Source organism: Microtus oregoni, unplaced genomic scaffold, assembly GCF_018167655.1.
Source record: "Microtus oregoni isolate MIOR12 unplaced genomic scaffold, Mior012 000087F_ref0000451, whole genome shotgun sequence".
In the NCBI taxonomy this organism is placed as follows: Eukaryota; Metazoa; Chordata; class Mammalia; order Rodentia; family Cricetidae; genus Microtus; species Microtus oregoni.
In genome coordinates, this window is record NW_024544554.1 from 2,023,478 (window position 1) to 2,036,105 (window position 12,628).

The following is a 12,628-nucleotide window of genomic DNA, read 5'->3' on the forward strand; positions in this document are numbered from 1 at the left end:
TGTGTGGGGAGGTGCAGGCATGAGCCTGATGTTCCTTTCAGTTCTGTGTGGGGGAGGTGCAGGAATGAGCCCAGTGTTCCTTTCAGTTCTGTTGCTTTTGCAATTCTCTTACCTCAATTCTCTTAGTTTTTCCAGGAGCCTGGGATGAAGGAGAAATTATACCAAGTTACAAAACAAATGATTAGCTGACTCTAATATAAAATTATCCTGACATAAATCTGCCAGGGGCTGGGGAGATGGCTCAGTAATTCAGAGCTGAAGTAATAAGAGCGGCGGGGCTGCGTCCCCAGCACCCCGGCTGCCTGCTCAGCTAGCTTATGCCCCGAAATAACAACACACAAACTGTATTCATTTAAACACTGCCTGGCCCATTCTCTTCTAGGCTAATTCTCACATATTAATTTAGCCCATTTATAATCATCTGTGTGTAGCACCCCAAGGTGCGCTTACCAGGGAGATTCTAGCCTAGTCCATCCTGGGTCGGAGCTTCATCCCGGGAACTGGGCATGGCGTCTCTCTCTGAGGCGTCTGCTCACGAGAGAGCTGTGGAGTCTCTGCGCTCACTTCCTGTTCCTCCCAGCATTTTGTTCTGTTTACTCCTCCCACCTATCCTCTAACCAATAAAATGGGCCAGGGCAGTGCCTTTATTAGCCAATGACCTTCCTCCATCACAGAGCACTGACTGCTCTTCCAGAAGGCCCAGGTTTAATTCCAGTGCCCACATGGTTACCCATAATCATCCAGGGACCTAAGGCCCTCTTATGGCTCTGCAGGCAAAATATGCATACACATGAAATATTTGAAAACTGTCAACCTCCAGTTACTAAAGACATTTCTATTTTAAATTGCTTTTGACTTTTCCTACAAAAGTTTGATATAACTTATAAAAAGTAAGGGTGTGTCTGTCTTAGAGACTGGAGTTCCATTTTTTTCAGGGTAGCAAATACTGCAAATAATAGGCATAACTTGCATTTCTGCCGGGAAGGTATGTTCCGATGACCCGGAAAAGCTGAGGCCGAGACAGCAGTCTGGAGACGAAGCTTCTTTTCCAGTGAGACTCTTCCTCTTCCTGTTTACAGAGTAACTCTTCTGTTAAGTGTTGTTCCAAATTCATTCACGTTTTCTTACATGAACATTTGTAAGGCATTAATTAACATACCCCCTCCAAATTTCAGGGTCTTTACTTTTGATAATCTATACACAATTTGATTAACACATAAACTACCACTGGAAGCCAATGTTACCATTTTAATGAGAGAATGTAACTGAAGACTCTCTGGAGTACTTGAGAGTTTCCCATCTTTTAAACCAGGGCCCAGCAAGTCACTTCTGATGAAGATCGCAGGAGACACTTGAGACATTGCGGGCCACACAGTATATGTCATGGCGTCTTAGGGTTTCTATTGTTGTGAAGAGACACCATGAGCATGGCAACTCTTAAAGGGAAAACATTTAATTGGGGCTGGCTTACAGTTCACAGGTTTAGTCCATCATCATCACGGGGGACAAGGCAGCTATGGTGCTGGAGAAGGAGCTGAGAGTTCTACATCTTCATCCACAGGCAGCGGTTGCGAATGAGCACAGGAGACCTCAGAGCCCACCCCCACAGTGACACGCTTCCTCCAACAAGGCCACACCTCCTAACAGTGCCACTCCCTATGGGGGCCGTTTTCTTTCAAACCACCACACATGGCCACTTCCAGTAGCCTAGATACAAGGATGGTTTTGCTGCAGTAAAGTTCTAGAAACATTGGCCTTTGACATCAGCTAACTGTTGTATCATGAATCACTATAAACACCGGTGCTTCGACTTCAGGTGACCATCGTATCATAGAACATTAGTCTTTTCATTTCTTTTCCAACAATTTAAAAGTGAGGAAGCCATTTCCAGTTTGCAGGCTGGAAACGGGCAAGCTGAGAGACCGAGCTAGCCTCTGTGATATGTTTACTGACCCTTGCTCCAAAAATAAACTTTAGGAGGTCTGGCCACCTCAGAATTTCAGATCACTGCTACCCAGAGATTTAAAATAGCCATTCACGTCTTCATCGGTAACTTCCTTTAGACTGGCCGGGTTCCATTTGGGACTCTGGTCTTTGTCAATGAGAACTGTGAAAAGAAGGTGGAGACATTAGCACAGCCTGTTGTGCTGCCATCAGATGGAACCACTGAACTGATACCTCTGCCTTACTAGGCATTCTCTTCTACAGCACATTTTTCTGCAACGTTTATGCTTTCAGTAAAACCCAGTGAACTAATCTGGCAGTTTAAATATTCCTCTTCCAGCCTCAGACAGAACTATAAATGAAATCTCTGTATTGCAGACAGCTAAATCACATATTGGTGCAAGGGGGAGGGGAGGCAATGGAGAGCAGAGGGCCCAGGCTTCTAACCAGGCTTTGAGAGGAAAATTAATTACTTGAGGTAAAGAAAGGAGACTGTATACATAATTAAATGTAGATGTTATCATCTTACCAAATCCTCTAGTATTAAAAAAAAAATAAGACCACCATCAGGTAATCACAAAATCTTCTATTCCTATTTCATTACAGATACCACTCTGGGTAGCCACATTATATCCCCATGGGATTCTAAGTGTAAACACTTAAGAAAATAAAGAGAATCCTGTTTTCTGGGGTTAGTGGACTCAGGATGTGTGGATGTGTGGAGGGAGGGGATTCAGAAGCTCAACCTATAATTGCAAACAGCTTTAAAAAAGCGTGATACGGTAGCAAATCTGAGACATGCTTAACATACATAACTTTAATAAAGAGTGGAAGTGTGTGTGTATTTGAGAGAGAGAGAGCATGCGTGTGTGTCTGTGTGTGTTTCCATGTCTGCTTTGTTGTTGCTTGCTTGTGACAGCACAGGACTTGAACCTTAGACCTCTTGCACCCTGGGTGAGCATTCTGTCATTATTCTCTACTCCCAGTCTTAATATACAGGCTCTGGATACTCAAAAAAAAAAAAAAAAACCACCAAATTAAGTACAGTTGGAGGAGCAGTCTGGGAACCAAGGAAGGACGCCTTGTTGTATAGGTACAGCTTTCGGCACAATCAAATGCAGATGCTGGAGAGGTACGTGTGTTTAGTTTGTTCTGAGATGAAGTCTCAGGTACCTGGGAGCTGTCGGTATGCAGCCATCTTTATACTGGACTGAAAGCTTCTATTTCCTAGCCAGTGTCAACAGAGGACTGGTCCTAGGGTCTGCTTCCCACAAGACTTTTCCCCTTCAGTTATGGCTGACACCAGCTACCTCCTTGGGGTTCTACTGAAGGGCATAGGAGTGAGCCCTGAGCACATCTGTGCAAGACAGAAAATGCTGCCCGTGCAGGAAGCTCGGCCCGCAGGAGGGAGAGCTTCTGACCCTCAGCTCTGCTGGCAGGGTTCACTTTCATCTTCTGTAACCAGAAAGGAGCTCATCCTAGATGTCAACATTGAATGTGCTGACACAGCGTTATAGTTGTAAATCACAGCAAGAATACTAGACAGTCTTCCCCCAGCAGATGCTCCTGTCTGAGTAGAGTCTGTGCTGAGCTAGGAGGCAGCAGTGTTGTCTCACTGTGAGCTAGGCCTGGTGGCGCACACCTGATCCCGGCACTCAGCAAGCTGAGGCGGCGAGACAGCAGGTATCGGACCAGCCTGGCCCACATGGTGAACCTTGTCTCATAATAAAAGACCTCCCCCGCCCCAATTTTAGAAAGAAAAGTAGCTTGACAAGCAGTTACTTTGGGTTTTTGGTTATCGTTGGTGGTGGGTTTTGTTTTTGTTTTTGAGACATGATCTGTTATGTGGCTCTGGCTGGCCTGGGCCGCACAGAGATCCGCCTGTCTCTGCCTCTGCACTGTCCCACAGCTGCCAAGCTCTTGCTGTGTGAGTCTGATGGTGACTAAGTTATTCACGTCACACTGCAAATGAAGAGAATTTTACAACAGCAGAAATTTACCAAATCTCAGGGTGCAGAAAACACAGCTTTTTACTCAGAAAAATATTTCTGGGGTTGTAGAGTATAGGCCGATGGTAGAGCAATAGTCCCCCCCCCACCACGCACACATGTGCACACACACATACATATACATATGCACACACACACGCGCGCGCGCGCGCACACACACACACACACACACACACGAACAGTGTCTGTACTGTACCAAAATGACTAATAAAAGCAAGAAAACTGGCCAGTTATGGCATGTTTGGGAGGCAGAGGCAGGAAGAGACATGCAAAATTTATGCAGAAGAAAACAGCTCATTTTATATATGGAAAACAGCTCTTCATAAACACAAGAAAAAGAATGGCTACAAGTTTGCTAGAGAAAAACGACATAAGCGTTTTGTAAATTTGCTGCCGTGAGCAAGGCAAAAGTGTTACCTATAACGCCCCCTGTGCTCTCCCAGTGATGCCAACTACCTAAGCATGAGGAGGAGGGTGCTGGAGAATAGCACAAACGGAGAAGGAACAAGAGGCAGCTGAAGGCTTCTAGGCAATGATTAATGCACCTTTCAAATGCAGCACGGCATGTTTACAAGTTCACAGGGCAGGTTCCGTGAGTGGGGGGGACGGGGACGGACGGACACGACTGACCACTCAAGAGGGGACAGGGTCTGACACGCACAGGGTATGAATGTGAAACATTAGTTTTGGAGACACCTTTCCATATGTTGTACACACGTGCATGCGCACACACAGGCACAGCAACCATTCTAAAAGTTTAATTTCCACTAAAACAGCCACTGAACTTAACTGAGAATGCTCACAAACCCCCTTTGTCACTTACCGGCTCGAACGCCTTCATCAAAGTCATGACCTTCCTGAAAGAGTCAAGAGCAGAGCAAATGGAGTAATTCCGGCACCCTTGCTCCTACGCTCTTCCTCTTCCACCCACCTCAGCCCTATGACTACAGCTGTGGCCACGGCACCCGGAGTATGGCGCCCTCCAGACAGCTCCCCTCAGACCACCGCCCAACTTCACTGGCTCAGGCAAGCCCACTGAGGCACGTCTCTACTCCTTCTCAGGTTGGTGCAGCCTCCACCCTGCCCCACCATGCTGCCTTCACGTTGTTCTTTCTCCAGACCAGGCTCTCGAAGCCACTGATATGGCCACTTGCTTTGGAAGACGTCCTCAGCCCTCAAACCTTTATACTATTCCAGCAAATTCCTTACATTAGCTGCCTCCCTAAAGAAAACCATAGCAATGCCACTCCCTTTAAAGTCCATGATGTATGCAGTAAGTCTCAAGCAGGCACAGAAGGCTGCCAGGATCCATGATCTCTCCCCAGTCTCGAGGCCACGCCTTCAACTCTGCTTCCTCAATGTCCGTCCTTCTCTCTCGCTCTGCCTCTTACATTCCCAACTAAGGACTCACCGTCCCCATTAACAAAAGAGAAGCTCCCAACAGCCACGCGCACACACACATGCAAGCACACAAGCACACACACACACACACACACACACACACACACACACACATTCTCTGCACCCAAATCCCTGTGGTGGATGCAGTTTCCAGGCTTTCCTCTCCATTTCAAGACTAGAAGTTGTGTGTGTGTGTGTGTGGGGGGGGGGTCCTCCCTTCAGAGGGCAAGTCATGCCTGCGTTCCAGCCCACATCTCCTTTGTCCTCCCAGAGGTTTCCCTTGAGAAGGGGTGCCACAGCTCTCTCCTGACACCGTCGCTAGAGGCCACAGGACTAAGTGGCTGCAGACACGCAAGTCAGAAGCCTGTCGCTACCACACAGTAACTGTGCTGCCTGGGAATGCAGCTTCCTTCATGAGGTAGCTATATCAGTTCATCACGGGGCTACTTTAACCCGGGTCCTAGCACAGTGTGGTATGCTGTAACCTTGTTTCCCTCTGGATAATTCCCAGCCCTTTATGACCGAGCTCAATTATCTTCCGTCTTACAGATAAGCCGCAGTCCTGGACTCTGCTTTAAGGCGGCATACCCACATTATTCTCGCTTCCTCATAGCCTGTCTGCCGCTCATCTCCAGGGTATGGTGCTCTAACCTCTGCCTCTGCACCCCTGAAACAGCTTGCCCAAACTCACTGACTGTAAACCTTCCTTACTATTGCCTTGTTTCTCATACATTGGGGTGTGCTGTTTTCATTCTCATTCAAGTTTAGTAATTTATTTTTTTTAAGTGACCCATTCATCATTCACGTGTGCAGTTTAATATCTAAGACCCCTGTATTTTCCATCACTGCTGATATTTAGCTTTATTCCAATGGAGTCAGAAAAAATACAAGGAGTTACTGCAGTTTTCCTGTACTTGTTGACACTTGCTTTGTATAATATGTGGCCTGTTTTGAGAAAATTCCCCAGGTTATGGAAAGGAGGGTGTACTCTTCAGCGTGTGGGCTCAATATTCCGCAGGTAACAGACCCCTGTGATGCTCAGCCCCACAGCCTTTCCATCTATTTTTAGATGATGTGTCCTGTGGTGAAAGCGGGGGACTGAAGTCACTTACTATAATGTATTGGGGGTAATCGTTGGCTTTATCTCTAGTAGCAGTTGCTTTATGAAGTTTGATGTACCGAGTTTGTTGCACATATTTGTGGAGCTATAACGTCCTGTCAATAGACTGTCCTATCACAGAATGATGTGATGCTCTTTGTAGCTTCTTATTAGTTCTGATTTGAGCTCTCTTTTGTCAGCTGTTCAGACAGCAATTCCCGCTTCCTCATTGTTGGCTTGGAACGGACACCTGCGGCCATTCTCTCACCGTGGTCCTGTCTCTCTTTGGTGGGGACACTCTTCTTGGAAGAGTAAAATGCTGGGTCCTATTTTAAGCCCAACCTGCTAACCTGTGCCTTTGACTGGGGAGCTGGAATCACCGCTATTCAGTTACTCTAGCAGGGTGTCCTGACGGCCAGATGTGTCAGATGCTGACTTGTGCTGTTTGCTTTCTTAGTTCCCTTTGATGTAACCACTGACCTAACGTGAATTTTTCTCCTGTGGCCCGTTATTATGCTGCTCTCTCTGCAGTCTGGGGCAGTCCTTCCACGGAAGTGGCTTGGTGATCACAAATTACTTCCACTTGCTTTCCTTACAGGGCTTTTTCTTTAGTCTTCAGTTTGGAAAGGTGGTTTTGCTGGGCAAATGGTCTGGGTTGGCATCTGTGTTCTTCCACTGGTCTGAGCCGCTCTGACTTTTAAGGGCTACACTGCAGATTCAGCTGTGATTCCGACAGCCCACGTTTCCATGGGGGCATGGTCCTTCTCCCCTGCAGCACCCACTATCCTTTCTGGGCTCCATTCCTTTAGTGTTCTAGTGGGATGTGGTGTGGGGATCTGTTTGGGGATACTTGTGTCTGATTGCCTCATTCACCTAGATGCCACCTGCCTAGACTTGTAAACTTTTCTTCCATGATTTTATTCAAAGTTTTATAACTCAAGAACTTGCCTACAGACCCTGCACGCTCACCATAAGCCCACAGACCCTGCACGCTAACCACCCTGCACACTCACCACCCTGCACGCTCACCACCTTACATGCTCATCATGAGCCCACAGACCCTGCACGCTAACCACCCTGCACACTCACCACCCTGCACGCTCACCACCCTGCACGCTCACCACCCTGCACACTCACCACCCTGCACGCTTACCACCTTACATGCTCATCATGAGCCCACAGACCCTGCACGCTAACCACCCTGCACACTCACCATGAGCCCACAGACCCTGCATGCTCACCACCCTGCACGCTCACTACCCTGCACGCTCACCACCCTGCACGCTCACCATCCTGCACGCTCACCATGGTTTTCTTAAAGACTGATCATGTTCCTGGACTGTGGCCCAATTCCTTTCTTCAAGCCTTGATAATCTGTCTGCCACTTGCAATAAAGTGTAAAATTGTAGAATTTTACATATTCTGCAATGAATTTCCTAACTAGAAAACAACAACACTCAATATAAAATTCTTACCATACAGGCTTGACTTAGCCGATACTCCATGGTCAGTACCTCTGGCAAGGTCTTGGAAGAGCCCTCCATGAGCTGCCTCAGTGTGATCTTTAAGGATGTCGGAGACATTTTGTTAATCACCTTTGGAGAAAAAAAATATTCCTTGTTAGCCAACTGCCCGTTTGCCGTATGTAATAAGCCAGCTAAATTCCTAAGTAAGCCAGACTAACACCTGTGCTTTAGAACTTCTTCCACGGGCCAGAGACTCATAAAAACACTCCTCGGCCAAAGCAGGAGACGCAAACGTGCCAGCCCGCCACAGCAGGAACACAGGCCCTTCCACAAATGGAGCGACGCAGAGCCTGGTCAAATAAACCTTACTGGAGTGTTTGTACAGATTACACATCATCTCAAGGCAGGAAAGGAGAGCTGAGCGGCCGGGAAGGGAAGGAAGGAGTTGCTGACTGCTCTGTCCCGGGCTCTCAGCAAAGAGCTTAAAGAAAGTAAGCAAAGGAAAGAGCAGGGAGGTAGCAGCTGTGAGCTGGACGTGTCTCAACCTCAACGTAACCCGGGCAGAGAAAACAGCTCATGACTAACTCTCCTTTAATATTAATTAAAAAGTAAGAATGCCACATCCGATCCTTCAGCTTATCCATGGGACTTGTTCTGAATCTAAAGAGCCTATTACTAGTGTTCCAAGCCACGCAGCTGACTGTGGCCACCTGATTGACACAAGAGACTACCACATACCTGCATTCTCCTTTATAACTGCACAAACCGTTTTCAGATGGATTATTGATATTGATAGCTCAAAGTTTAAACTGGGTTCAAAGAACTCTCACTTTGAATTCTATATTTTTTATTTTTAAACTTTTATATTTTTAGCTTTATATGTGTATTACTTCCTTATAATCTACCGGGTATCTTCTTACCCACTGAAGACACTCTTCTCTCCAACAAGCAACAAGTCCCCTTGCTACATTCCTGTCTTTCTATGTATGTGGTCCACTGCCTTTGGTTAGGGCTGCCCACCTCCTTCTTCTGTACAAAGTAACAGCCATGAGAGTAAAGGGAAGTCAAGGAAGATGATGGAGAGGGATTAAACAGATGTGTCTAAAATGTAATTTTGTCAGTACAGAGAAACACAGAGGATTGTACCTTAAGAAGGCGCAAGGAGGCGGCCTTTAAAGTTCTTCTTAGCGCTTCCTACCCTGATTTATCTTTCTCTTTGACCTGCAATGCTGTTACTGGATGAGAATGCACTACATTCATGGACTCAGTCAGGCAATGACTTCCCTCTTTGGGGAAAAGCATTCACTACATCGAAAGCATGAACAAGACAAAGCGTGGACGATGACTGGATTGGGCCTCTGCCTGAGTGCTTGGCTCAGACACCAATGCCCTCAGGTTTTCAAACTGGTCTTGATTGATAAAGATCTCACACAGCAATAGCGACATCGGTGTTCTGAAAAGCTTTCCCCAGGACAGGAAGACAACATGAGGAGCTCTCACCATTCCCACTAAATAGTGCTGATGGTATAAGCCAACGTAGGAAGAAGGGCAGTGGGGTGTGAACGGAAAGTGGGAAGGATGCAGGTGAAGAAGTTAGAAGAAAAAAAAGAAGGGAAGATAAAGTTAAATCCCCAAATATTCAAAGTAATCTGTAAACTATAAATACTTTCATAATGAGTTTAGCCATCATGGATACAAGGTAGAAGGTATATATACAAATTTTGGGTTCAGTTTTACTTCTATATCTTAACAAACAGAAATTAACTTTTAAATGATACCATTTTCAAAGGCATCAAAACCATCACTATCTACTGATAAATCCGATGAAAAACATACAGATGCAATTCTCTATAAAAAAAACCTGCAACGTCACCGAAATGAACGTGGGCCTAAATAAATGACAGAGCATAGCACCTGTGCAGAGAAAAGGTGCGGGCGTTCCTCTAAGGACACCGGAATTCCAGTGCACTAGGTGGAGAGTGATCATCTTGACACTGAATATGGACATGTGCTGGAAGTCTGGTTCTCTCCAATCTCACTCCACGTGCCTTCCCTTTGGCTTTTCTGAGTGTGTGTCACTACATGCCGAGTCTTGTGAGTCCTGCCAGGGGGTCACCAAACCCACAGGAGAGCTTGGAGACTCTAAACGTAAAACATAATATTGACTTTTCTCTTTGGAAGGTATTAAAGGTCCTAATGCCTTTGTATATGATGTATTTTATTATATGAAAGTTTTCGAAGGTAGACCAATACATTAAAGGTCTAAAAGAACAAATAAAAAAGGGGAAAGACAAGCTGGGTTACTATGAATCAGGAAGAGAAGGGAAGGGAAGGGCTAAAGGAGAAAGTGCATGCAATCCAGATGCCAACTGAAGGATTCATATCCAGGACGGATAAATTTTTACAAAATATGATGAATATTTAAAAGGTACTTCATGTGAAAAGATACTCATATGGTCAATCAATATATAAAATGGCATTTGACCACATTAGTTATCATGGAAATGCACATCAAGACCACAATACAATGTTATTTTATGTGCTCTTGAATGACCAAAATGAAGAAGAAATGGTAGCACATAGTGGTAAGAGTGTGGAACCAACCAGGGCTCACAGAAACCACCTTATAGGAAGAGTATTTAGGATAATAAATATGTGTACATACAAGGCAGGGCTTTGTAATACTACTGTGGCAATATACCTAACAGAAATATGAATCGTACAATAATAAGGCATATATGAAAATGTCCAGGGCCACAACAATTCTTACAGTAAAAATCTGCTAGGAACCCCAGATACATTGTGCAATGGAGTGTCTTGCCATTCTGGAAATGAACATCCAAGCCACTGCTGTGCAGCGAAATGTGGGTTCATCTGCAGATGAAGACAGGCTAGGACACATTTCAAGTGTGGAGAAGCAGACCTTCTCTTTCTCTGTCTAGGATCCTGAGATGCTTCAATCCTATGACAGGCCCAAGGGTATCAAGCCCATGCATATAACACATAGCCCAAATGGTTTTTCTCCACTGTTAACCAGGTATGTGTAGAAAGTCTAACTCTGAGGAACACTGCTTAATACTCAGCGGTGACAGGAAATGGCAGCATGCCAGCTTACACTGTATCACTTCTTTATTTAATCGCTCGGTTAAAGAAGGCCATCTTTCATATTAAACATTATTAATAGGCTAAATCGCCACTGTAATGTCACCAGGTGTCTACTCTGCAGTGACGCAGTCCTTCTAAAAATGTTTTTATTGGCTTCTCCCAGAAGACAAAGGGACATTTGGAAATGCAATACTGCCACTAAAGTCCTTCTCTGTTACATGCAATACTGCCACCAAAGTCCTTCTCTGTTACATGCAATACTGCCACCAAAGTCCTTCTCTGTTACATGCAATACTGCCACCAAAGTCCTTCTCTGTTACATGCAAAGGACACAAAACCAGCTTCACTTCGTTTCTCAAAAGCCAGAAGATAGACATGACATTTGGGTACAGTCACGGTTTAGGAGAAAGGCTTTCAGAGGCTTTGTAAACAACATCATGGAATATTGACACCCCCCAGGCAGGCTTGCCTGTCCCAAGATGTCCAGACTCAGCTGGGACAGAAAGGATTCATGAATTACCTTCAACTGTTGTATGGCAAAAGGTGAACCATCCTGCCGTAAGTTCTCAATAATCTGTTCCACAGAATTGGCTGAAAAACAACTGTAAAAAGAGAAGCACAATTTCACCAGCACACAAGAAATTCCCATATCCAAGACACCAGTGCGCCTGAGCACTGGCTTTCCCCAAGCCCCGTTTCTATAGGAAGACTTTCAAGGGGTTTTGCTAGGGAAGAAATGCTCACCACTTCCCGGTAAGAACAATTGTTGTCTTCCACTGCCAGTGAACCGTGAAGCCACTCCTGCCTTCTCAATTGCTTCTGTGCATTCCTGGGACTTACACTTAAATACTGCCTAAACTACAAAACCCGAAGCTTCAGAACAGAGAGGACAGCACTATCTCCCAGCCACCTTCCTCCTGCTCTTCCCTTGGGCCAGCTGGCTAGTCCCAGATCACAGCACAGAGCCTCTGGCTGAGCGGTCTAATAGTACCTTCTTGGAAGATGATGTTGTGAAGACAAAAGGTAAGATAATTCAATTACTCTCTGGCCTTTCTCCCCAACTTTAAAAAGAGATATTTGTATTAAAATGAGCAAGCACAGGAGAGGCCAGCAACGAATAACTCCTCTTGCAAGAGTGGGTGAGAGGTTACTTTCAAAGGTAAATGAAAAGAAAAGCAGGATACTATCCGTCTCAAAATGTGGAGCTTTCTCAAACAATGACAGCGGGAGCAGATCTGACTTGATTCAGCCTCCCAAAGGACAGCGTGATCAGTACCTTGAGTTAAGTACCTGTTTATTTTGTCCATGTGTTCCTCAAATATGGCAGATTTGTCTTGATCCATCTTGGACTGTTTGAAAAGAAGGAATCTGAAGTGACGCAAATCTTTTTTAAAAAATCCTTTACAAGTTCATCACGTTTAATGACACATTTGTGACAGATTATCGCTTTCATTCAAATTCCATTTAACACTTCCATAAATAGCTGCTACCGTATGTTCAAACATCAGAGAATCGCAGAGCTCCAGATAAGCGCTTCAAAGTGCCAAAGGCACCCTTATTTCTTTATTCTTGTCATCTTAATGTTTCTGTGCATCTAAAGATAA

General features: G+C 45.3%; 1 protein-coding gene across 1 annotated transcript in view; it reads right to left on the reverse strand.

Annotated features, from left to right (window-relative positions):
* Positions 1-578: 578 nt before the first annotated feature.
* LOC121442173 (3-hydroxyisobutyryl-CoA hydrolase, mitochondrial-like) overlaps positions 579-12,628 on the reverse strand; it is a 47,606-nt gene continuing 35,556 nt past the window's right edge. Inside the window, exons 10-14 of the mRNA XM_041643602.1 lie at positions 12,315-12,373; positions 11,545-11,626; positions 7,929-8,048; positions 4,777-4,810; positions 579-2,107 (exon numbers count right to left, since the gene is read on the reverse strand). Coding sequence (XP_041499536.1) covers positions 1,992-2,107; positions 4,777-4,810; positions 7,929-8,048; positions 11,545-11,626; positions 12,315-12,373 — 411 coding nt within the window. The 3' untranslated portion in view covers positions 579-1,991. The remainder of the gene's footprint in view (positions 2,108-4,776; positions 4,811-7,928; positions 8,049-11,544; positions 11,627-12,314; positions 12,374-12,628) is intronic.